The sequence below is a fragment of the Zalophus californianus genome, chromosome 4 (genome assembly GCF_009762305.2).
Source record: "Zalophus californianus isolate mZalCal1 chromosome 4, mZalCal1.pri.v2, whole genome shotgun sequence".
In the NCBI taxonomy this organism is placed as follows: domain Eukaryota; kingdom Metazoa; phylum Chordata; class Mammalia; order Carnivora; family Otariidae; genus Zalophus; species Zalophus californianus.
In genome coordinates, this window is record NC_045598.1 from 105,421,112 (window position 1) to 105,447,103 (window position 25,992).

Genomic DNA, 25,992 nt, shown 5'->3' on the forward strand with positions numbered 1-25,992 from the left:
CCACCCAGTTCTTTGTGGTGCCTTTGGCATCCAGGACACAGGCATCTGCTCATATTCAACTACCCCCCCCAACCCCTGAAAAAAAATTACAGTCCAAAAATGACACAGATGGCTAACTAAGGACTTTATTTCAAACAAAAATTAAAAATAAAAAGTTGAGAGCTATTTCCCTGGGTGTGGGTAAGGGATCAGGCCAAGGAATTCCCTGCGACTAGGCTGATACCCGCATCCACTGGAGGGGTCGTGACCCTTCCCCTCCCCACCCCTGGGATGGGGACCCTATGCCAGAGTCCACCCAGCAAGGGGAACTTGGCCTGGGCCAGTCGCTGGGAGGGGACAGAGTTGGGCAGCAGCACGGCCAAAGGCCAACCACAGGATCAAGTCCTAAGTACCGAGAACCTACTCCCCCCCCCCCGCCCCGCCCACCACCACCACCACCCCTCAGGACCCAGGACAGAGTAAGGATGGCCCGTGGAAAGAACCTCTTGGACCCTGGTGAGAAGAAAGGCCCCAGTGCCCCTCACGTCTATTCACCTCTGTTCTCTGGAGGGCTGCGAGTCCTGCAGTCTGTCAGATGGTGACAATGACACTGCTAGGGGCAGGGAAGATCTGGCAAGTCTGGGCCCCACAGCTGGCTCTCCCACCCCCGGCAAGCTCTACAGTTACCACATGATCCTCTGTATTTCTTGCCTTCCATTTCCCGTGGGTGGGATTTCCTGGTTTGGGGTTTCTCAGACAAGGGCTCTCCCAGGGAGAGTCCTTTGAATTCCCCACCACTCCGGGGCCTGAGAAGGAGGGTGTCACATGATGCCATTGGTGAGGTACTGGAAGCCGTCATAGAGTTTGGTGGTGATAGACCGCATGCTGCCGTCCACCATCTGCTCCACCAGCAGCTGGAGCTGCTCCTCAGTCATGCTCATGTGGAACCGCTCTTTGAGGTTGCGAATGGTGCTGGAGCCATGGAAGCAAGGAAGCTGAGAACCTGGGGAAAGCGGTGAGGGCACAGGGTCACGGATGGCAAGGGGGGGGAGGGGCAGTGGTAACAGCCACAGCAGGAAATAGAGAGCCAGGGGTAGCTGAAGCGCCCCTTCCCTCCCATATCAGAGAGCTCCCTGACTGTGGATGCAGTTCTCCCTGGGAAGAGATGGGAGCGTTGGGGGGGACCCTGTCTTGAGCCCATCTTCATCCCACACTCTTAAGCCCCTCTAGATGAGGGTATGAGGGTGTGAGGGCAGATGGGGAGAGGGCCGGCACCACATCGCCCCCAGTACAGGCGGAGGGAGCAGAGTCTCAGGACCCAGAGGGAAGGCTGGGAAGAGGGTCTGGGGAATGGGCCCTGAGCTGGGCACTTATCTGGTTGCAGGCCTCTGCCTATGCTACGTCTGACACTCACAGATGACCTGGGCCACCGTCATCACGGGGCCAGACGGGGATGCTCCTGAGCAACGGCGACAACCTGCGGGGCGGGGGCAGGGATGGGGAGGAGGAGGAGACTGGCAGCTCAGCCCAGGCGTACGTACCCATACTGCGGCAGCCCTGAGGAGGGGGATGGAGACTAGCGCCCAGAAGAGCTGGCAGAGGAGAGACTCTAGGTGGCAAGGCAGTGAGGGAATGGCTCAGGGGGAGTAGATCAAGAAGAGCGGAGAGGAAATACTTTCAGCTCACGGGGAGGAGTGAGTGTTGGGACAGGGAAGGGGCCTGGGGACAGGGCAGTCCGTGGTCAAGGGCCAACAGGGAGGAAAATGGTGACCAGAAACACCTGGGCTGGCAAAGAGCAGAGCCAGAGGGATGGAAGGAAACAAAAAATCAGGGGGCCAAGGGATGGGGAGACGGGGAGGGACCAGGAGGCTGGAGATGGGGCTCTTCTCTCCCTGAGGATGCCTAAGGGGTAGTTTCTGCAGTCTGTACCCCCCCACCCCCTCCCATCCCTGGGACCCAGCTCCGTCAGGAGCAATGTTCCAAAGGACAAACGGCACCCTCTGGGAAACCACACCCCCAGTCTTGAGGTAGAATCCACTTTTTGGAAATTCTATGCCCTGGGGCCCCAACATCAAGTGGACCCCTGAAGCACCCTACAGGCACTGCTCTGTCCCCAAACACACGGCCTCTTCCCAGCCCACCTTGCTGCATGATCTCCACGATCTGCACCACTTTATCCATGTGCTTCCGAGCAGCGATCAGTCCCTGCAGCATCAACATCTTGTAATAGTTGAACATGTCACCATCTAGGCCCCCCATCACCTGCGAAGGGAGACTTGTGTGTGCACAGGGGCTCACAAGCCAGCCAGGACTTCCTCCATCGGGGCAAACAGGACAAACTCCATGACTTCCCCGCTCTCTTATCGGGCAGGAAGCCTCCCAGGACATCTAGCCTCACCCTGACTCGCTGCCATTTCTGTTCTGTTGGTCCCTAATTTGGGGGGAGCCCACAGCTCCCTCTCCCATGACAGAAAGAACACAGTGAGGCACCTCTCCTTCCTGACTCACGTCCACAAACTCTGTGGTCAGCTTAAAGGCTGACGTCTCAAAGCCCAGGTTTCGGGGTGAGCTGGACAGGATGAAGCCAAAGTCGATGTGGATGATGTGGCCTTCTGCATCCAAAAGGATGTTTCCATTGTGTCTGAGGAGGGGGCAGAGGAGAAAAAGAGGCAGTTTTAAGTCTGACTGAGGCAGGGGGCCTCAAGCTGCTACACCCCGGCCATATGATACCAGGTTAGGGGAGCCTCCTGCCAAGTTTCTTGCTGCCTAGAACTCTGGGCCCAACCTCTTATGACCTACAGCTAATCAGAGGAAAGAAGGGAAATCAGAAAAGTAAACTGCTGTCAAAGGCTCTGGGGTCTGAAATTGCCATCATGATTATTTTTTTTGAAATTGCTATTATTAACAACTTAAAAACAGTTTAGAATATCCCCATTTTCCAAAAATCATGCTTCTAGCACCCAAACTGACCCCAACTGAGTAGAGAAGCTGGAAGCAAGGAAAGGTCTCTGTAGCTCCAGCCAACTGTCTTAGAGGCCAAGCCCTTGGCACAGTGGGAGGCCTCCAGTCAGAACCTACTTACCTGAGTTTTGTTGGTAATTCCTGTCAGCCCACTGCAGAGCAGAGCCCCACCACAAGAGAGCAGGCTGAGTGGAGTTTAAATGTTAAATACTGTGTGGGGAGCGGAGGAGTAGGTTTTAACCATTCGGTAAGAATACTTACGTAAAAAAATCTCAGGAAGCAATTACTAGGGGCTAGCTGCAGGAAGAAGAGTTAGAGGGAGATAAATCCCAGGTCTTTGTGATTCCCACATGAATGGCCAGCAGAAGGAGGAACAATTAACATGCTAAGCATGTGAGCCCGGCCCATTCAGCATAACCGACCCCCTCCGTGTCAATAGAGGCTTTGTTAGGCTAAGAGCTCCGGGTCTGAAGCCACCTTCTCTAGGTTTGGTCAAACTGGCCAAAAGAGGGGGACGGAGGGAGAGCCAGTCCCACCTCAGTCCTTTCCCCTTGGGGGAAAGCATTACAACTCTACCAGCACAGGCACAATCTTGGGAGCAAGAAAGGTTCTAGATGTCCTCGTTCAACCTCTCATTTTACAGGTGAAGAAACAGAGGCCCGGAGAGGAAAAATGACTTTCGCGCACAAGGTCCCAAGGCTACCGAAGGGCAGCTTATCTCCTAACTGCTGGAGTTAGCTCCAGCTGCAAGGTTGTTGCAGGGGAACAACAGAATGGGGGCTCATTCTGAAGCAGTGAGGGAGATCGTGCACCTGATTCCAGTTTGGGGCCCGTTCACTGTTGCCCCTTCTTTCCAGCGGCTGATTCCATTCCTGGCTTCACCACATCCATTCGTTTTTTGAGTTATTAGAAAAGGTTTATCAGCTGCCTGCCCCCTCCCCCTCTTTAAAGTCTTCCAAACATACTAGTTTTCTACAGGAAAGCCCAGAGGCCTGACTAGCCCCTGCCTCCCTGCCACCCACTTACTCAATCTGGGGCTCAGCACTAGGCTCCCTGGGCCCTGGGCTCAAAATCCTGCCTCTTCAGAGACAGTCTAAAGCTTGCAACCAAACTCCTTACAAATAGTTACATTTCCCAGCAGCCTGCACACGCAGAGCCTCTGCCAGGCTCACTTACAGGGCTGGCAGGGTAGAATAAGCAGTGGTCCTGAAAGCTCCCCGACCCTTATTTTCCCTCACAAGGAGACGCCTGCCTGACAGGGTTTTCATATAAGAACGGCAAGCCTTAATAGGTATTAGATTTCTGATAAGCAGCCCTGTGAGTTAGATCTTCATGTGCTGCCATGTCACCGGGCACCCAAGGAGCAGAGACCACTGCATCTCAGCCTTTTCAGGGCGCTGCCCCCTGCCCGGTGAGAGACACGACTTACGGGAGCATTCCGGGTGCTGACCCAGACAGTCACCGTCTGGAGACCGTCTTAGAAAGCAAGGCGGTGTAATTATCTGTCCGACATGCTCGCCTATACGGGAAGCTGGACCTCACAAAGGTCAATGTGATATCGGAAGAAATGACAGCTCTCAGCAAAACAAAAGATACTTAAAAGTTGTGAAATTCACATGCTGGAACAAGAAGGAGTGTTCAGCGCTGGGAGCTGCAACTGTACGTCCAGCACATTCCTCGAACCCATCTTCTCCTGCTCTCGGTGGCCCCCGCTAGCCTCAGGCCAGGCCTCAGGACCTCCTGCTTTATGGAAGACCCAGGTACATTCCCCTCACTCTCTGCGCCCTGGGGGCAGTCACTAAACACAGACTGGATCTTGTCACACCTCTGCCTGCAAAATAAAGCCCTTCTGACCCGACCTCAGCTTGCCTATGGTGCCACCGCCTACCACCCCGCCAGGCAGCACACTGCGCTGTCTCCTCGCCTGGAGCGTCCTCCCCTGACAGCTTTCTCGGTCCTCACCGTCTTTGTCCCTGAAGACCCTGTTCGCTCAAACCCTTGCTCCTCCCAGAAGTCCTCCACTTTTTTGCCCCTGTACCCCTAGCACTAATCGGTCTGCCTCCCTGCTTAATGGCACACGAACACGTCTTTGCTTAAAACGTGCTGTTCATTCCACTGTTACATCTAGGCCACGGCAGGTGGTGAAGAGTGAGAACTCTCATGAAGGGACAAGGTTAGGATAAGGAGTTCACCCACCTGTCCTTCACTTGCAGTAGGTAGCAGACCAAGCAATAGCCAGCACAGCTTTGTACAAAATTGCGCTGCGCACTGAGGAATGCCTCAGTGGTGTAACTGCCATGCTCCTGCAGGAAGTAATCGAGCAGGGAGAGCTGTGACTGCTTCTTCACCTGGTGAATGGACACAGCGTTGACCACCGGTTCAATCATGCCGCTGTCAGCAGAAATCACAAGGATCTTGTATGGCTTGATCCACAGGGGCACTCGCTCCTGTTCCCAAATGGACTGTGGGGAGACACAGAGGCATGCGACTATCATCTTCCCAAACTAGGGGAGGAGGCTAAAATCCACCCCCTGCCCCCAGAGCCCAGCCTCAGACAGTTCCCGTCTTTGTAGCCTTGGCTTCTAGGCCATCAAGTGAGTAAAACCCACTGATGCCCCCTGAGGACCAGGGAGTTCTGAAAGAAGTCCAGGGCTCACAAGATACAGGGAAGTATATGAGAAAAGGCAGCGTAGAGGATGAAAACCCCAAAAAGGCAGGGAGGACGGGAAACCACACTGACACCTCACAGGCACGCAGAATGTGAGCCACTAATCCAAATTCAAATAATAGGGAGAAGACAGGAAAGGCTTTAGGTCCAGGGAAAGCCTCTGAAGAAAATGACAATATTTATAGAAAGAATAGGATTAACAGGTAAAGTTGCTTGCAGGCGACCAATCCAAAGGTTCAGGGGATCGACATCTCTGGCACACTGCAAAGCAGCTGCCACAGACCAGTTAGGAGACTAAAGGACAAATCCAGCCTCCCAAGTGCAGAGATCACAGCAGGTGCAGTTCACAAACGGGCCACGAGGGGTCGCGGTGGAGCTGTTCCTGTGGCTGTACTTGGAGAAGGAGCACCAGCTTTCGTGGGAGCTGCATCCAGTTTAGACCTAGGAAGGAAGCTGGTCCCCAGCAGAGCTCCCTGTGGAACCACCTGCGTAACGACCTGCGTGCTCACCTCAGCTGGGCTGAGTTCCCCTTCTTCCTCCCTCCCTCTCTTACCTGCAGTTGCTTTAACACCTGGAAGGCCAGGAGCTCCTGCCGAAGATCATCCCCACACTTGACAATGACCGACAGAAGGCGCCAATTGGGGAGGTGGCCATAGGGGGAGCCCTCTCTGATTCGCCTGTGAAGAAAGAAGCAAAAGGTGTCAAAGGGTTGACGACAGGAGAGGACAGACATCGCTTCCGCCTGAAGTCTAAACCAAACTCCCCACAAGGCAAGGACTCGGATGCCTGGGAGCCTGATAGTTTGGTAGAGACTGGCGGACAATACAGATGCCACGGTGAGTACCTGAGGCCACCTCCAAGCTTTGGGAGGGGCCCAGGGACCACAGCCACCCGACTCACCTTACTTTCTCCTGCCAGGGCTCTTTCAGAGCAACTGCAGAAGGGTCTTCCGGGTCTCGTCTGAAGGCTGTGGGGGTGTGAGCCAGCTGCTCCGAGAGCCGCCGTCTAGCAGGAAGAAACTATATCATTTGCTTGGAGGAGTTACCCCAGAGCCTCATGTCCCTGTCTATGCCGGCATTTCCTGCACTCTTTCCTTGATTCTGGGCACACAGAGATAGAAACCTGGGCTGAGAGTTTTGCTAACCTGGTGGTCTGCAATCATGTTGCAATGCAGGTTACCAGGCCCTCCCCATTTCTCGACTGAGACTCTGATTCAGATCAGGTGTGGCTCCAGCATCTGCATTTCCAGCAAGCTCTCCTCCCTCTCCCTTGATTTTGGCACGTGTAGTCCTCAGACCCATTCCAAGAAATGCTGCTCCCTTTGGAGTCCTCTTAAATGTAACTTCCTTCCGTGGTAGCCCAGTAATTTCTCAACCTGCACCTTCACTGTCTCAAGTTTGGTGGCCTCAGGACAACGACGGAGTAAGGAGAGAGAAGAGGGAAAGAGAGGCTGACAGACAGGAAAGGACAGAGACAGGCACAGTGCCTGAGGGGGAGGAAGAATGTGGGGCAGGGTGGTCTGGCCATACCGGATGTCCCCTGCTGCTATGAACACAGGCTCCTTGCTCTCCTGGCTGGTGATGCTGTCCACAGAGAACTGGGAGATGTTGTCACAGCTGTTGGTGTGCACTTCAGGGAGCTGGGAGAGCAGGGGACCACAGGTCAGAAGCGCCAAACACAGGCCTCACTTCTGTCACCTGCTCCTCCAGTCACTCTACACGCTTGCCGCCTCTGCATCATGATCGCTCCCCCACTTCTGGACTCTGTTCCAGAAAGCCTGCCCTGCTTCCATGCCACAACGCCTGGGCACTCACACGGGCCTTACGGCCGTGTTTCCCTAAGTGTGAACTACCTCATCAGAATCACCTGGTACGCTGCTAAAATGCAGACTGCCATATCCCGCCATCAGTCTGAAGTAGAATTACTGGGAATGGGATCTGGAAGCCTGCATTTTTAACAAGTTCTCCAGAAGACCCCCGGTGTGCTCAGGTTTGCACACCACTGCCACGACCGCCAGAGAAAGCTGGACTTTCGCCCTTTACTAGGAGTTCTCCCCGGCGACAGCTGCATTCTCCCGCAGGGTCCAGAACTAGGCCCCTCTGACCCATTTCTTCAGTCTAAGCCATTCCATCTAATCTCCCCATCTCTCTCAAATACAAAATGTTCCACCAGACCCCAACTCCACTCAGCACTTACTGCACACTGCCTTGTTGTATATCCTATAAACAGGTTTTTTCCCCTTAAGTGTCTGCGTCCAATCTCCTAATTGGACTGTAAGCTCAAGGACAGACAGTCTGTCTTCACAAAGTGACATCTGGTTGTGTCACAGTCCTACATAAAATGCGGCTCTCGCTCTTCACAAGCCCAGGACAGAGTCCAAGTTTCCTTCCACAGTTGATAGGATCCTTCCTACAATGTGGCTCACGCCAACCTCTCCAGCCTCCCTCTTCACCACTTCTACCCACACAGTATGTCACAGCCACACATAACGTCCTTCGGTTCCTCAACTGAGCCCAGCTGCCTCGTCCTCCAGTCTGCACATTTGCTATTCCCTCTGCTGGGAATGGTCTGTCCAGTGAGTCCAGCGACCCATCTTCAGGGCCCTGCTGACATAGTTCCTCCTCAGGAAATCATGTGGGGTGTTGCCCAGGCCCCAGTCTGGAGTAAGTCCTACCCCCACCCTCAGGGGCTGCCTAACACCCTGCTCCCTGCAGCACAACCTGGATCTCACCATACTATAGCTGCCTGCTGACTGGTTTTGTTCCCTCTCTTTTTAGGTCATAAACTCCTTGCGGGCAGGGGCCATCTTGTTCACTAGTCCACAGTACTCTAGGCTGGCACAAACAAGGCTCTCCATAAATACTTCTTGAAGGAATGAATGTATGACTTATTATTCTCTACTTCTCTAAGACAACTTTATATAGCAGATGTTCATAAATATTTTAAGTTTCCCTCACTCTCTTGGGCTTAGAAGTTCATCCTGATACTTAACCTAAATTCCTTCTGCAGGAAAACAAGCTCCACCTGAATAGTCCAGACTAGCGGTGTTCAGGGCTTTCCCCCTCATCCCCATGGGCACCTGCCTCAGCCTGCCTCAGGGTGTGTGGCCTTGTCTCAAATACAATGAAAGCTCCTGGAGAATGGGTGCTGGGCCCCAGTACCACCTCCTGGGAGCTCCCTCACCTCCACCTGCAGCTCGCCTATGTCATCCACCGACCAGGCCTCATCATCATTGTCATAGTTGGGCACAGTGCTGAAGCTGCCTGCCCGCTGCTCATGGGTGATACCGCATTCAGGCAGGTTCTCCACAGACCGTGTGCTCCGAATTCGGTTCTCGGGTATCCGGGCGGGAACGTTGGTGGTGTCAAAGTTTTCACATTCAAGGACTTCCACATAGATCAGGTAGGGAGCCTGGAGGGGAGGTGTGTGTGTGAGAACAGTATTTCCAACTTCCCTCTACCACCGTCCCCCAAATCTCAACTCTGCTAACACAGTCCTTCCAGCTGCCCACTCCTAGCTCCAACCCTCACCTGCCAGTCTTTTGACACTATGAATGCCATATTCAGAGCAGGAACTTGTCCTGTGAACATGCATTTCAAGAATTTGGGTGAGAGACTGCACAGGTCTTTAAAATGCTTCAGCTGATGGGCACCTGGGTGGCTCAGTCCGTTAAGCGTCTGCCTTCGGCTCAGGTCATGATCCCAGGGTCCTGGGATCGAGTCCCACATTGGGCTCCCTGCTCTGCAGGAAGTCTGTTCTCCCTCTGCCCCTCTTCCCACTCATTCTCTCAATCTCTCTCTCTCAAATAAATAAATAAAATCTTAAAAATAAAAAATGTTTCAGCTGAGCTCCAACATGTACAGATGATACACTTGGGCAAAACTATCAATTACCACCTTCAGAGAAGCCTAGAAGCCTATCTGGGGGCTTGTCCTAAAGACAGACAGAGACTGGGGAAAAATCAGGCACTGCTCCAAGCAGGGTCCTAAACCTCAATACTTCTTCTGAAAAAGAATCTGAACCATTAGGACTCATTCCAATCAGCAGACAGCTAATTCTCTCCAACATGAGTCCGGCATCCTTCTCTCCTTCTACCTTCTCACTCTGATCAGAAAAGGTCTTAGAAACAAAAGATTTCTTTCTTTCTCCCACTGTCACTGTAGATGGAAAGCCTAAGAGTTATGGAAGGGCTAGGGAAGAGCTATCAAAGGGCTGGAACGACACTGGAGAGCAACTCTCTCCTGAGACATGGGAAAGAAGAGGCAAGCTGAAAAGATTAGGCCTCTTTGGTCCAAAAAAACAAGGCCCAAGAAGGGGGACAAGAGGGCCCTCAGAATCACAACAGCACTGAGATAAGGTCAAGATTGACAAGTGCACATGAACCGTGGAGGCCAGGATATTGGTGGGGCATCCCTGAGTGTATACACGGGAACCTGGACAATCATGGGAGAAGAGTCAAACAGGGGGTAGGGTTTGGGCCAGAGCCCACCTACCTTGTCCTTGGAGTTGAGGACAACAGCCTGGGTGTGGGGCACGCGGACCACGTGGTGGTCAAAGCCAGCAGTGGGCAGCCAGACTCGGGCAGGGAGCTTATGGTTGAGCAGGGAGAGCTCTGAGATCAGCCGCTGTGTTTTTTGCTCCTTGGTGGGGAGTGTGGCCAGACGCTTGCCAATTGCCATCAGGGACTTGATGAATTCTCGCTCAGGAGCCAGCCTGACGGGCTACAGGGGATTGGGTCAAAGTAAAAGACGGTAAAGAAACCATAGAAAAAAGTGGCCCACCCACTTAATCACTCCTGGCCATGGATCCCAATGTCTGGAGAACTCTAGGGAAGGAGCTACCTTTCAGCACTGGCAGGAGGTGCCACCACTCCACCCCTGACAGCTTCAGCTGGGAATAGGTAGAAAAGCTAGCACACTCCTCCACAGGCTGATTCTTGAGGGTGAAGGGGGTGTGAACCTGTGTCACTGGGAGGTACCTCTCTTCTCTTGGACCTGAGTTTGTTACGAACTGTCCCAAGGCTTCGAGATCGGTAGAGGGACAACATCCAGAGAGAAGAGCTGCTTATACATGACGCGCTTCACTTATCTCTAGGTCCTTGGGCTGAGTCTCTGCTAAGGGGCTCTGCCAGTGGCCCACAAGGCTAGGGAGGGGCGTTCTGAGTCACTACGTCTCCTTTCAAGGATTTACTCCATTCAAATGACTTTTGTTACCTTTCATAGCATCCCCCTGACCACCCCACAATCTCTTACAAGGGGTTAGTGCACATGCAGGGGATGTGAAGGGGATGAACAGACTTTGCATTAATGAGGGAACAATCAACAGGGACAGAAAAAGCAGATGGAGGGAGGGAGGTGTGGGGAGTGGGTGGAGAAAGCAATAGCTCCTTTCTGCCCTTGACAAGGGCCCTGAGGGTCTGTCTCTTTCAGTGATTCCTCCTTAGGTCCTCTTCCCCTACCTCTCAGGGGCAGGCTCCCCATATTAACTCCTGCTGTGAGCCTGGCTCCTCAGGCTGGGCACTTCATCATTCCCAGAAAGGTCCATCTGAGCAGTGAGGTGAGGGTGCGGGAAAAGATGGATACAAAGAAGGGCTCTATTCCCAGCCTAAGTCCTTCTACCATTAGGAGTACTTTATCAAGGTAGCCACCAGCATCCCCATCCCAGCTCCCCTCAGCTAGATAAGAACAATATTTCTTCTTCTTATAGAAACAGTATTTCACTCACCAGGCCTTTCTCTCCCTCTCTGTGGGTCCTGCTTAGTTTCCTGAGAACTGAGAATTTCTACCCTCACTCCCTCACACTGCAAAAAAGAGCTTCTTTTGAAAGCTGGGTAGTACCAGGCCCATCTCTGCATGTGCAAAGAGCCAGTGTTCAAAAGAATAGCTCATCTCTCAGCCTCTGCCCCACTGGGGGCCGGCTCAGGGTCCCATATGATAATGAAACAGGATGTCGGAATCAATCAGGGATGCTCTGGGAGACCGGGTTGAAAAGAGATCAAGACAGGAAGACAGCAGAACTGGGCTTCTGTGGTCCCTGGAAATATCCCAGGGGCCTCATGGAGAAAGCAAAAGAAAGGAAGAGGAAATCTGGAAACTCACTCCTTCATTCATCCTGATCCCCTAATCCATCCAATCAGGTGGCAAACCGTCACTGTTCCAAGGACCCTCCACCCCAACCAATTCATGGTCATCTCAGATTAGAAAAGGCAGAATTCCTTCCCATCCTCAAATCAGCATTTGGGTCGGGGGCCCCTACGTTCCTTCAGCATGTTGGAGATGTGACCCCAGGCCTCGAGAGAGGCTCTGCCACATGCGAGGAGATAGGAATCATGATTGAAAGGGGATCAGCACAGAACGGAGAAAACTGATTGGGTAAACAAATCAAAAAGAAAAAGTAAAAAAATCATCCAAACTCCCAGAGGGTCCAGCATTTCCTCTCACGTCTCTGCCCAGCAACAAGGTCTGAGACCCTGTGGGACCAGAGGGTCAGGGGTTAGTCCAGAGGGAACAAGAAAGGAGAATGCGGATTAAGGAACCTCCTGGGCAGTGAGCTGGGAAAGGGAAGAACTCAGACCTGGAAGAAAGATGGTTGAAGCTAAAAAAGAAAACCGGCTTTTGGGAGGTAAAACTTTCCTTCAGGCCAAATCCTGTTTGTGTTTGGGGTCTGCTCCCCCACCACAGGGCCTAGCATTTAGAAGAACCAAATAAATATTTGATGGTCTGATGGCAGAAGCCATGTGGAAAGGGTTCTGGGTGGGAGAAATAGGATTCTGGGGCTTTCTGCCAAGAAGTTCTTGGCTCCAATCCAGGAGTAAATTCTACCTCTCTCCCAGCTGTTGGCTCTAGAGACCCAGGAACTGGGGGCTGAGTCGCAGTGCTTCCCAGCTGCGTCTGGGAGAAGGCTCGAGCACGACTAAGCCTGGGCTCAGGGCACTGGTGACAAAGGGCAGGGGACTCTTCCAGGCTGGGGAGCCCTGGGAGGGAGGGGCTGATCTCCCAGGCAGAAAAGGCACCTTTTAACTCAAGCCTTGGCCTGGGGACTCAGAAGACCTGGGGACGGAGAGGAAATGCGGCCACAGGGGGGGAGCCTGCCACCCAGTCCCAGCCTGACCCCACTTACGGAACTGAATGAATTATCAATACTCTCGGTGCTGGAGGAGAGCTCCTGGGAAAGGGCCAGAGGGCAGGGGGAGGAGGAGGGGCAGGGAGGGAGGGGAGAGAGACAAAGGCAAAGAATTTAGCTCCAACTTGGATCATAACTGCTTCTCTCATGTATCTCTACCTGGCTGCTTTAATGAGAGAAAGTCAACCCAGAAACACCACTTGCCCACATTCTTGACCCCTGTAGGAGACAATGGAGAGCTGGCTCAGACCGTGAGGTCAGAAGAAGGGCTGAAGAGACAGAAGGCCTCGGATTTTCACTTTGTCCCCTTCTCTCCTTGCCTGCACCGAGCTCTCCCTCTAGGGCAGACCCTACAGCTGGGCGCCTCAGGGCGGTAACTGCACTGCCAAGCTGCCTGCTTTCTCTTCAGCCACTCACATGCTCCTACCCAAACCCCTCTCTGTGGAAACCACCACAAAGGAACTGAATTTAACAAGCTGCATGGCCCCCATACTGGAAAGCCTGCTTTCCTCCAGCTTCTTGCTAACGTCAGGGAGGAAGAAGAGCTAAACTTTCAGTGCCAGGGCTATCTCCTTGCCAATCAGCCTCATTATCATCCTGGGATGGCCAGTCCCAATCTTGAGCCATGTGATGAGGGACACCCCAGAGCCATGAGCATGACACCTCTGGGCTAGATGCTGCTGGGCCTAAAGGATGGATGACTCTCCTATCTACTCAACCTCCGCAGGCTTCCAATCAGGCTATTTCGTGCCACACTCAGTAAATTACAATTTTTGGACCTCAGCTGGGGAGCTGGTCCTAGCTGCATCCACCTGTGAAAGCTGAGCAGCTGAGCAGAAGCTGTCCAGCTCCCAGCCTAGGAGATTTATCTAAATCTCACCCCATGCCTGTGTCTTACTGGTGTCCGTGAGCAAAAACAGGGGAAAGGGCTGGTGGTCAAACTCGCCTTCAGCGGTTCTACTGCAGCTTGTGCACGGGCCCATCCTGGGTTCTGTCCACCAAGGTCTCCCAGGGCAGGGAGAAGGGGCAACAAGCATGCACAAACATGCAGGAGGGCAGGGGCCTGGACTTAGAGACAAAGTCCTGGGAGCTCCCAGAGCAGGAGGACAGTAGTCACTGAGCTTCTACTCTGCAATCAGCATTTCAAGCACCTACTTAATTCCATTCCATGGTTTACATTCTCTTCTAGCTGGAGGTCCTATAGTCAGGTCATTCCTTGAAGAATCTGAGGAGAGGGGCACTTGGGAGGGAGAAGGCAGGCCAAATACTCTCCCAAGGCAACAATTCCTCTGCTTTGGGTAGAGGTGGGCAGGAGAACTGAGGCAGTGAGGATGCCAGAGCCTATTCTGACTTAGGGGTTCAATCTCTGTCCATGAGCTGGTTGGGGAAGGAACAGCAGGGAGGGTACTGCTCCGTGAGCAATGCTCCAGCTGATTCTTCCACAGATGGGTCCCGTCTGACTCATTAGTAGCCTTGGGGGAAGGGAGGTATATCATGATCTGTTCCTCTCTCCTACTCTGTAGGCTTGAGTCACTCATACTGAGTCAGCTCCAGGAGAAAAGCTGAGGCCAAGAAGCTGACATCACACCACATCAGGCTGGAAGGCCCACTGGGGCTTCCAGTGTGACATGCAGCAGATTTCTCTGTACAAAGGTTATAGTCCTTAAAAGACAAAGCTGATCTACTACGAGTGTCATTATGTGGGGCAGGGTGTGGGGTGGGGGTGGTACCTAAATCATCTCTGCTCCCTGGGCCCTCATTCTAGGCCAAAATGTTTACCATTTGGTTACTAATGGGAAGAAAGACTACCTGAGCAGAGTCCTCCAATTAGGCTGACAAAAACTGCTTTGAAGCGGCAGGCTTCGGGGGCAGAAATGGTGGGGGCTGGGAGAAATCCATGCTGGAGTTCTTGGCTTATAGTGGAGAGTGTGAAAGATCCATCATTAAGAGAAAACAGAACCCCGTGTGAGATCTGGGCAGAAAATGACCGTGCAGGGAGACTATGGGCAGGAAGAGAATTGCACGGGCCGCCGGGGCCTCTTCTCTGTGGCCTCACTTTACCCTCCAGAGCTTCTCTTTAGATAATTATGTGCTTTATTTAATAAGCTTTAGACTTCCTCCTTACATGCAGGAAACAGTTTCTCAAGAGAGTTACAAACTCCACCAAAAAACTGTTAGAACTGATAAATTCGGTAAACTTTCAGTATACAAAATTGAGAGTCACATACTAAGCGGACTCTTAGATAATGGGGTCTCCACAGTACAAGTTCCTGGAGGGAAGAGCCACACTTTATCCTTCATCTTTTACTGCCTCTGGCAATGGCTGTGCATGGGGTACAAGCTCATTTGTTGAGTGAATGAATGTTGTATAACAGGGGAGGAGGAGGAGCAGAAGGAGGAAAACCAATTCCCTTGGTATTTGGGGAACAAAAGCCTTGACAGACGTATCCTCAAATTGCCATCCTTCATCTTTTACTGCCTCTGGCAATGGCTGTGCATGGGGTACAAGCTCATTTGTTGAGTGAATGAATGTTGTATAACAGGGGAGGAGGAGGAGCAGAAGGAGGAAAACCAATTCCCTTGGTATTTGGGGAACAAAAGCCTTGACAGACGTATCCTCAAATTGCCAAAGGGGTTTAGACAGACCTCTGTGCCAAAGACTCCAATGCTCAGACCCCTAGAGACATTCCTATTTATTCTCTCACTCCTGGCCAGCATCAGATAACCCAGGAATGCCTAGGGATCTGGTATCTCCTTCCTTTCCTGGATCTAATAACCCATGATAAGGAGCCAGGTTGGGAAGAATGGCAGCCAGAGAAGCCACTCCAGAGGATTTAAGCTCTCACAGAATACCTGTGTCTCAGAGTCACCCATAATCCCATCCTGGGAAGGAGCTAGATCCAAGGAAGAGGGACCAAGGACCAGGACAGAGTAGGCCTGAGGCCTCAGCTTTTCTGGTCCTAAGATGACAACTACCAAATGCATATAGAGAAAAGCCATGCCTGACAGGAGGTGCAAAGGGGTGCATTTGCAGCTGCTCACACACATACTGCTACAGGCTTGACCCCAAGAGAAGGAGCTCCCAAACCCTTCAGGGCCTTAGTCCCACCAGATGTGGATGATTCTTCTTGTTCTGCAACGACCTCTGTTCATGACTTTGAACTTCCCTGCAAGCTCAACCAGAAAAGAAAATGGTGCATTTTGATTCTGAGAACCATTGGGCTCTTCTGCCTGTGCATGGAATCGTGGAAACCTAGATGGCTAGGGCCTAGGCCATTCTTCCCCAAGTGGACTCTGACAGCTGAGGGCCTGGGAATGCAGATGCTGAGAAATAAGCAAGATGGCTCAGCTGAATGATTAAAAGCATCAGCTGTGATCTGAGGCCTAGCTGAGGGACCCTGGGAAAATCACCTCACCTCTCTAAGCTTGCCTCTTCAATGGTAAAATAATCCCTGTCTCTTAGGACTGTTGAGGATGAAATGTAAAGTACTTGGCACAATGCTTGGCATCTAATAAGTGCCCAACAAATGTTGGCTCTTTTAGCTTCACTCTTATCATAACAAAACCCCAAATTTCCAGAAAGCAGGCTCTGTAGTCTCCCTCCGTCCTGCCTTTTCCCTTCCCTAGTCACTCTGATTGAAAGAAGCTGAAAAGAAGTCCCACTGTATCAAAACCGTGGGTGAGTTATGTGCCCCACAGGGGCAGATGCCAGCACCATGGCTATATGCATTTTCCAACAAGTGCAAATTCCTTGCTCTTTTCTCCCTTCTTTCCTAGGCTGGGCTGGCAGCCAGGATGAGAGCTGGGCCAGTGGTGAGTCACAGGGGGGGACTGGGGCATCACTGTCTGGCTGGGACCAGGTCACTGACACTTAGTTGTCCAGTGGCAACTTCCCAAGCTATCTGTCCAGACATGGGATGGAAGGTGGGCATAACCTACTGATGTGCTTATCTCCTCCCTCTCTGGACACCCCCAACTGCTCCTGCAGCCTTCTCTTCTTTCCAGCCTTCAAGTCTCTGACTAGACTCTGGGCATGCCCAAGATTTATTCTACAGCAAGACCACTTCCCTCTTCCCTTTGTGCTTCTCCAAAATGCTAAGACATCCCTTCCCCTGAGGAAAGGCAGGCACAAGGGCATTCTGCAGATACCTCAGTGATAGGGAATGAACCTTACTCTTAAGTCAACAAAAAGGAGGATCTTTGGAGAGTGGGGCAGAGGGATTATGAGGAGGAGTGACCAGGAGAATGAAGTTAAGGCTCTATTTAATACCCCTCCCCCCAGCACACACACCATCCCTTTTCCTCCCTGATGGCTGCTACTCTGAGAGGTTCTGGTAGATATCCCAGGTCTCAAGTCAGGGTGGGGAGGGTCTCTGCCACAGTTCTCAGTAAGTAAGTAGTTAATGGAATGGCAGTGAAGTTGAGTAAAAACAACTGGACAGAGTCAGGAGTGTCAGCCTTGCTATTAGCTACATGACCCGAGGCAAGTCACTTCTCTCTCTCTAGGTCTCTGAGTTCTTCCTTTGTAAAATGAGACAGTTGGAATACATGAATTCTAAGGTCTTTTTCCACTCTGACATCCCATGCTTTTATCAGTGAAATGAAACAGAGGAAAGGAGAGAAAAGGACAGCGGAACTATATATCAGACATCCTGTCTCCATGCCGTCTTGCCCCCACTGCCCCTCCCAGGCATTTTACCTCATCCTCATTTTCCACTTTAGGGTTGCTGGCCGTTCGTTTCAGGTTGCTGCTGAGACTTATGCTGGCGGTGGCATCGGACTTAGAGCGCTGGTGAGTCCTCTTAGAGGGAGACAGCCCCATGTCAGGAGCTGGGCTCAAGGAAGGCAGCTCCCTCTTCCGGTGAGCTGGCTTTAGCTCATCTGAGAGGATCAGCTTCCGGAGCTTGGTCCCACGGGAGTGTCGCTGAGTGGAAATGTGCATGTCTGAAGAGTAGGCCCCAAGCAACAGGGCGCACTGGAGGGAAAAGTTAATGCTCTGGCGGCAGCGATGGACTATGTAGGGCTTGATGGCATCACCCACGTCCTCATCCATGTGGATGTACATGTTAAGCAACTGGGGCAGATAGAAATCCACATCCTCGTTGCGAAAGCAGAAGAGCCGGTTGCCGATGTAGGCTTGTACTCCAGGCTCCTTGGAGTTGTATAGGTATGAAATGGCCATGGAGATGTCAAATAGTTTTGACTCAAAAAGCCTCAGCAGCCAGGACTGTTTGGCCGAGTTGTTCTGCCGCCGTCTCCTTGCTCCCTTGGCCGTGCCCGAGGCCACAGTGGCCCCCATTTCATCTTCCTCCTCCCTTATCTGGGCAGGTGGATCGTCCAGGCAACGGATCGCACTGTCCAAAACATCCCCATTGACCAGCTCCAGAGGGGTGTCTGTGTTAGATACAGCCACACCTCCATGCAAAAGCTTGACTTGCTCCAGCACCTCCTGGCAGGCCTTTTGGGCCACCTCACGGTCAATCACTGATAGTTCCCCGACCCCCTCTGTGATGACGCCTAGCAAGGAACCCCCATTATTCCCTGGCGGGCCAGGAGTGGGCTCAGAAGTTGGCTTCAGGGGGGCAGGTTCCACCACCATGTCTCCCATGGCCACAGCCAGACTTCGAGCTTCCAAGCTACAGGAGGAAGGAAAGAGAAAGGAACAGAAAGGGAGACACATACACACACTGGTTAGTGGTGCCATCCTCAGGTCTTCCTTTCGTCCACCATGAAACCGTCCCAGGCCCCTCCTCTCTTTTGTCTTCCTGGACTCCTTCAAAATCAGATGAGAAGTCATCCCCCACGAAGCCTTCCCTGACTACCTCCACTACCGATCGCCACATTACTCTTCCTTCTTCTGCACTTAGCTATCAGCTTAGCCTCTGTTCCTACCTTGCATTTGCAAAATGCTGCTTTATACGTTTTGTTTACATAGGTTTACAAATCTTCAGGTAGACTGGGAAGCAATTCTGGTCTTATTCCCTTGTCCCTAACTCTTCAAATGCTTTTCTATCTTGTATTCTTCTCGTATCTCCCTTGACAAGCCTCGCCTGCCAATATCCTTTCTCTTTTCCTCTTTAAATTGTATTCCCTTACTCATATAACATTCCAGACACAGGTCCTAAGCATCTCACCTCCATTTAGTATCAAAGCTTATTTTTTTTAAGTTTCATTTTTATTTAAGTAATCTCTACACCCAACGTGGGGCTTGATCGAACTCAAGACCCTGAGATCAAGAGTCCCACGCTCTTCCGACTGAACCAGCCTGACACCTGCCAGTATCCAAGTCCTGATATGTTTCTCTAGTCACCTTCCCTTCAGACTCAAAGTTCCCAAGGAGTAAGGGCCAGCAAATACCATCCAGGCTTCACTGAGAAAACAGCTCTAAAACAACCATCAACAACCCTGCTGAAGTGTGCCATTTCTCTGCTTGTCTGACTTCATGACGTCATTCCTTCTTTCTCTAGTGCTGTAGCAGTCAAGTACAGTGGAAAGACTGCTGAACTTGGAGTCAAATGGGCTGGGATTCAAGATCCTGGCTCTGCCATTATGAGATGTGTAAACTTATACAAACCATATATTTTCTGAGTTTCAGTTTCCTCAACTGCAAAATTGGAAAAACATATCTACTTCTCATTGTTGTTGTGTGGGAAAACATCATGAGTGTAGAAGGATCTAGCACAGTCCTTGGCACACAGTAGTACTCAATAAATATCAGGTGAATCCTAATCACCTAACAAGTTAGTAAACAGTGTATATGCGTACAAGTGTGTGCGCACACACATACTGTTTATAAGGAAAGTGAATTAGCGTTACATTTGTTGTCTAAGAATCTCCCAAAACATTTATGACAGACCTCTCCTACCCCAACACTACCTTCTCCATTATCATACACACAGCCCACGAACTGGAAAGGCTGGGAGAAGGCAAAAAGAATTTAGCTAGAGCTCATGGGTCTATAACATCCAAAGAACAGGGAGGAACAGGAATCACAACACCAAGAGTCCCTCTCTGGAGTGAGAGAACATTGCTGACAAAAGCCACTGCTCTCCTAGGACGATTCTTCTGAGCCCCACCAAATGTGGATCAGAATAGCGTAGAATGGAAGGAAATTTCAAAGCAAGGACTGGGAGAGGCACACTGTGAATGTCAGATCTACCCAACTCCAAAGTCCGACTGTAGTCAACAACGGGCTCAGAGGCCTCTTCACAAAAACACAAGTAAAAGTGAGCCTAAGATACACTCAAGAGCGTGAGCAAGAGGAAGGCAGGATCTACTGTAGAGCGGAAACACAGGTAGTTTGCAACCATTAGTGACACCGCCTTTGATGCTAGTGAATCTGGGTGCATAGCACCATACCACTTTGGGTAGGTGAAAGGAGGCTTGCGATACAAATTCTCTAATCGCTCTGGGAAGCCCCATTTTCCACCGCCACCCTTCCAGTGCCTCTTCTTGCACCTCTGAAATGTTAAGAGTCAGTCACTCTGCTCTGCCCTATACTGTATAGCCTAGCAACGTCCCTCCCAGCAGTCACCACTAAGTCTTGCAGGAAGACAGATGGGGAACTCTTCTGTTCTCAGAGATCACCAAAAAAAGGCTACTTTAGTTTATCTTTCTCCCAACCCTGTCAAACAAGAAGTTCCCATCCCTGAATTTAATTTCTCTGATGCAGCTTGAGCTTGGTATCAGTAAAAGTTTGGCAACTCGTTCATCATGCTCTCTCCTAAAATTAGGCCGAGCCCTCTGAGTAGTAGAACCAGCATGGCTGCCTACGTGGATCTGTCTCTACTCGCAACTTTAGGCTACACAGAAATAATAAGAAAGCTTTAATCATTCCTTGCCACACCTTTGCAGGGCACTCTGCACCAGAGGATCATTCTAATTCAACTGAGACCACCACCTTTTAGGTCTGCTGAAAAACTCACATGATAGCCTCAACTGTTTAATACAACCAACTTTTATTTTTTCCTCAATCTCTGTATGCTTGGCAAATCTTTCCGCTTCCCTCTACTCCAGAGACTTCCAAGTTATCAAAAGCTCCTAAAATCCACTTTTCAAAACTTCCAAGAGACATGAAGTTGAGACATCCTCCCATATATAGCACCTCAGACCTCACTAGGATACTCAGCAGATGCCTGCCCCAGCTGACCACAGTTGGGATTATTACTGGCACCAGGAGGGGAGGGAAGGATGCCATTATTTATTTTTTTATCCCAGGGCTCAGCCAGGAATCCCGCATCACAGTACTCAGGGGACTTTTCCACTGAACAGATGCCCCATCTCAGTCTTTATTCCCCAGGGAACCAGATGGTGTCAAGAGATGCAGGAAAACTGGACTCCTCTCTAGTGGCTCTGCCACTAGAAACTACCAAATTGGAGCTGGACCTCCCTCGCCTCCCTGAGCCTCAAGGATTGCCTGCATCTGAAACAAGTCATGGGGGGAGGAGGTATTGAGTTGCCAATTTAGACAGTAAGAAATAGGAAAGGGATTCTCCAAAACCTAAGTCCTAATACAGTCTTCAACATCAGTTCATTCATTTTCAAAAGCAAAGACAATATAACTTTGGTAAGTAACCATTCTAAAGAAAGTGAAAGGACTAGAAAGCGAAAGAAAAAAGGAAGAGGTCCTGTATTCATCACCCTTCGCCTTGTAAGAGAATAGGAAAAAAGAAGAAAATCCAAACCTTTAATATCAAATGGCTCCTATGCTCTCAAGGACGGTCAAACAACTGAGGCTCCACATTTCACACTGGGAGCCTAAACTGGCCTTCCAATTAGATGATGAAGGAACTGAAGAGGTCTCCCCCACCCCAGCCTAGCAGCTGGCTTCTAGGCACTGGGTAGGAGTGGAGTGTTAACTGATTGGGCTCCACAGCTAATTGTCTGGGAAATGTAGGGAATCCTCATCTAAGCATCAGGGGGTTGTTCAGGGCTGAGCACAGCAGTGGCCACAGAGCACACTGAGAGGGTGTACATGTTTGTGTTCTGTTATGACCTAGTATTTAAGTAAATGTCTGCAAAAACTTTATGGGGAGGGGATGTTTAACCTGGCTTCCCGCTTCTCATCACCTCCAAAGATTCCAGGCAAAGAAGCCTCCAACTCCCTACTGATCTTCATTAAAGGATTTCCTGGGTTGGTCTCTGCTAGGACAGGACAGCAGAAAGCCCCAAATCAATCCCCTCACTCAGTTAATGACCATTCCCTTCTTGGGGGACTAGAAAAATATGGGTTGCTTCAGACAAATCCTCATGTTTTACAGGTTCCTGTATTTTCACGGAACTGTCTTAAGAGATCATCTTTCCAAGCAGGTAGGCAAGCTCAATTTTCCTCCCTTTGAGATGGATCATGTGAGTTGGAAAAAAGGGTAGTGAAGCCACTATCTTCATCCTACAAGGTGGGTAGTTAAGAGAGACTGTTACAAGTTCATGGAAAAGAAAGGGAAGTTCACATATGTTATTTACAATTACAGAGGCTTCTAATAAATAAAAGTGACAATTATATAAACAAGAAGCGTAAATCCTCTAAAGTCCAATGCTCTTTTGTAACAATTAATAAACCAAGAAATAGAGGCACAAGCATTTTATCCAATGCTATGGTGATAACCTTCAGAAATAAACACTGAGATAATTAAGATGTTAACTCTAAAGGAGGAGTGGGAAGAATGGAAAGGGACTGTTGATTTCATCATAAACTCTTTTTTTTTTTTAATTTATGTGACAGAGAGAGACACAGTGAGAGAGGGAACACAAGCAGGGGGAGGGGGAGAGGGAGAAGCAGGCTTCCCGCGGAGCAGGGAGCCCGATGTGGGGCTCTATCCCAGGACCCTGGGATCATGACCTGAGCCAAAGGCAGACGCTTAACGACTGAGCCACCCAGGCGCCCCTTCATCATAAACTCTTAAGTACCATTGGAATTAATACCAAGTGCATGTTTGCCTTTTAATAATTTTCTTTTAAAGATTTTATTTTTTTAAGTAATCTCTACACTCAACGTGGGCTTGAACTTACAAGTCAGAGATCAAGAGTTGTGTGCTCCACCAACTAAGCCAGCCAGGCACCCCGCCTTTGATAATAATTTTTAAAAAGAAGCTGCTCTTCCAAAGAGACTCTGCATAACCCTCAGCTGCTTGTTCTGCTATTGAGAAGTTCCTCCTCATATTTTAAAATCTAACTCAAACCTTTCGTTAAAAAGGCCTCAGCTCATCTTTCCCCCTTGACCTCAATGGACAAAGTAGAGATTAAGTGCTACCTTTTTTTCTCATAGAAACCCAGGGACGAACAGTGAGTAGGCTCAGGCCCTAGCAGGAATCACATAAATACTTCCCCCAAGGCCCCAGTGGGGGATTGGCATCAGGGAACAGGGCATTCTTGAGATAGCAGCAGAAAGGCAGGGAAGGCAGTGGTCTCAGGGTAGCTAAGTCAATATTGAATCAGGCTGAGAAGTCTCTGTGCAGGGCCATGGGAGCTGGTATAAGCAGATTCCAGTCAGACAGCCTAAGCCAGCTCTGGAAGCCCCTGCTGAAACAGACAAATGGCAAAGAAAGTAACCTGTGCACTCACCTCTCTCTGAACTGTTCCTCCCTGCTGCAAGCCCCAAATGCGCTTGGACTAGGCCCTCTCTTGTCTCATGCCAATTACTGAAAGGTTCCTCCCAAACTTCTTCCCCAAATCAAAGAATCTCAATTTGCTGTTTTGGATGGCGTTCAGCAAACACGTTCTCATGCAGCGTGGACCCAGCTCTGAGAATGAAGCAGGGAAACTAGGGGAAATATGATTTCTCTTTGGGGGTGTTTCCAAGGAGTGAAACTACTCCTAAAAAGGAGGATGAGGAGACTGCACTCTGGCTAACAATGAAGAGGGAGACAAGGGAGAAGTGGGAAGAGGAAGCATGATTACTTTCAAAAAGACTTAGAATTGGAAGAAAAATGCAACTTCACATGCCCTCTTCACTATCACAGGCCAAGAGAGACATGGCATACAAGGGAGCAACTAGTTTCCCAAGTCCCACTTCACTCCAAGTTCTCTTTCCCAGCCATCTTCCTCAAAGGGCTTTCCCACAAACATACTTTTCCATCTACAGAATCTGGAGTTATGGATCAAGTCCAAGAGGAACAGCACAGGTGGTCAGCAACTTCATGTAGTGGAGAAAAAAGGCAAGGCAGACAAAGGAAGCAGGCCTGGAGCTTGTCTTTCAAATGGACTTATTGCCACAGCTGTCGACTAGAAAGACCCAATAGAGAGATCACAATGAAGGAAAACTCTCAGGTCAGCTAAACCACTACTAAGAAATGCCTTTTGTCTGTGAAACCCAGAATGTTTTGTAAACAAATAAACCAAGTCTAATTTTTCCCCCAGCCCACGTTACAAGTAGCCTATTACTGCACTGATGCCCACAGAGTGGGCCATTCTCCCAAAAAGGTCACTCTAGAGGTCAAGTGAGGAAGTCACATACCAAACCCAGAAGTCCTGATTCTGAATGTCCAAGCTCTTTCTAATGTCTCATGTTCCTTTTTTCAGTTACCCCCAACCCCACCCTGGGCCTAAGCCCTATGGAATCAACCAAAACTATTCCAGTAAGCCACAGACAATAAATTGACTCCTTCTGGATCTGGAAGACACTCTAATCAGTGATCCCTTAAGGACAAGCCTAAAATTAAGTAATCCAAAACAAAATTTCTCACAATCTCACACAGTTTCCATGCAGGCTTGTTCATCCCTCCTAGTGGCTGATCCTGGGTAGTCAACAAAGTATAATCTGATAGGAACTTCTTCAAAACTTACTCCATCCTTCAGAAACACCCTTCTGTCCAGAAAAGCCTGAGTGAGACAGCTGAGGCTCCCCCCACCAACACATTTTCTTCTTAGTTCAAGATTGAGCTGATCCTGAAATAAGTGGTAGGTAGAGATAAAGAATGTGACAGAACACAGACCACAGGGAAAACAGAACCAAGGGTCACAGGGATCAGCAAAATCCTTGAAACTCGAGAGAGAAGGTGTCAGAGATGGAAATCCTGAATGGGAAGGGGCACTGTCAGATCTTTTCTATAGGAACAAACCTCCAGAGGTTGGGGTATTGAGAGGGGGGAAGGGAAGCTAAAGAAAGTTACAGGGATCCTAAAGCTCTCTAGAGAAAGGTAAGGATTAAGGCCAAAGTACAATGCAAATGGTACTTTGGGAATGACGATGAGGGCCTGAGATTTCTTAAGGGGAGGGGAATAGGCAATTCTTGGAAGCCAGGAGCTGGGTGGGTGGCGGTGAGGTAATGGAATCAGAAACAGAGGAATAGAGGGCCACAGGGAAGAGAGAGCTCAGGGAAATGGGAAGCCAGTGCTGGGGTTGCACGGAGACATCGGAGGAAAGGGGCAAAAATAGGAAAAGGGATGAAGGCGGAGGCTGTGGGAAAGGTTTGGGGCGGAACACAGCTGACGAGGAAGCGCAAACAAGAATGGACATTACAAGAGGTACCCTGATGTGGAAAGGGTTCGTGACTTAGGAGAAAATAATTCGGGACGGAGGCAACAGGGATAAGGGGGGGGTGAAGTGGCGGGGGGGGAATCCCCGGGCGGAGGGAGGAGCTAAACAGAATAGGAAGCCAAAAAAGCAGAGAAGGACCCCAGACTTGAGGGGAACGGGTGAAGGCACCCGGGGTGCAGCTGCCACCCGGAGGGCAGTGTTGTAGTCAAACCCAGGTGTGGGGGCGGGGGGAGGCTGTGCGGGACAGCGTGGGAGAGGGACCCCCCACGCACAGGGCCAGGGGGACTCCCGGGGTAGGAATCGCTTACCTCCTGGGGACCCCCGCGGAGGGGGTGGGGGCGGTCGGGGTCGGGCTGCCGACACCGCCGCCTCAGCAGCAGCGGCCGCTGCCGGGTTCCATTGGCCGCCTGCGCTTCCCTGACAGCGGCCGCGGCGGCTGAGCCAGGCCCCGGCGGCTGAGCCAGGCCCCGGCTTAGGGGCTGCCCTCGGCGCCGCCTGAGGGGGCTTTCACACTGCCTCAAGTTCGACCGGGCCGCACAGCCTCCTCGCCTTCCCTCCGCAAAAGCAAGACGAAAATAAAAAATCCCAGTAGGGCTCAATTCTTGGGATATGCCTTCCTGCTTCTCCGACGCTCAGGACCCTGCCAATCCCATAGCAATCTAAGGAGTTGAGCTGCCTGGAACATGCCTGTTCAGAAATAGAAAAGGGGGCGGGGAAGACGCATTTGGAAGCTGGGGAGGGAGGAGAGGACGAAGGGAGGAGCCTACGGGTGGGAGGAGGGGCCAATC

At 50.8% G+C, this 25,992-nt stretch overlaps 1 protein-coding gene across 7 annotated transcripts; it reads right to left on the reverse strand.

The window, feature by feature from the left end:
• Positions 1-107: 107 nt before the first annotated feature.
• PI4KB (phosphatidylinositol 4-kinase beta) lies at positions 108-25,901 on the reverse strand. Of its 7 annotated transcripts, none has more exons than XM_027603299.2 (13): positions 25,513-25,901; positions 21,415-22,118; positions 17,430-18,366; positions 12,728-12,772; positions 10,102-10,329; positions 8,792-9,019; positions 7,138-7,247; positions 6,509-6,613; positions 6,162-6,285; positions 5,137-5,402; positions 2,488-2,620; positions 2,121-2,241; positions 108-982 (listed from the first exon to the last, which is right to left on the reverse strand). In XM_027603299.2, exons 3-13 carry the CDS (start codon positions 18,336-18,338, stop codon positions 801-803), a joined length of 2,451 nt encoding a protein of 816 aa, XP_027459100.1. In that variant the 5' UTR covers positions 18,339-18,366; positions 21,415-22,118; positions 25,513-25,901; the 3' UTR covers positions 108-800. The 7 variants fall into 7 exon arrangements, with proteins under 7 accessions (XP_027459100.1, XP_027459110.1, XP_027459093.1 ...); XM_027603309.2 differs by lacking the exon at positions 21,415-22,118 and adding an exon at positions 23,291-23,469; XM_027603292.2 differs by lacking the exon at positions 21,415-22,118.
• Positions 25,902-25,992: the final 91 nt, after the last annotated feature.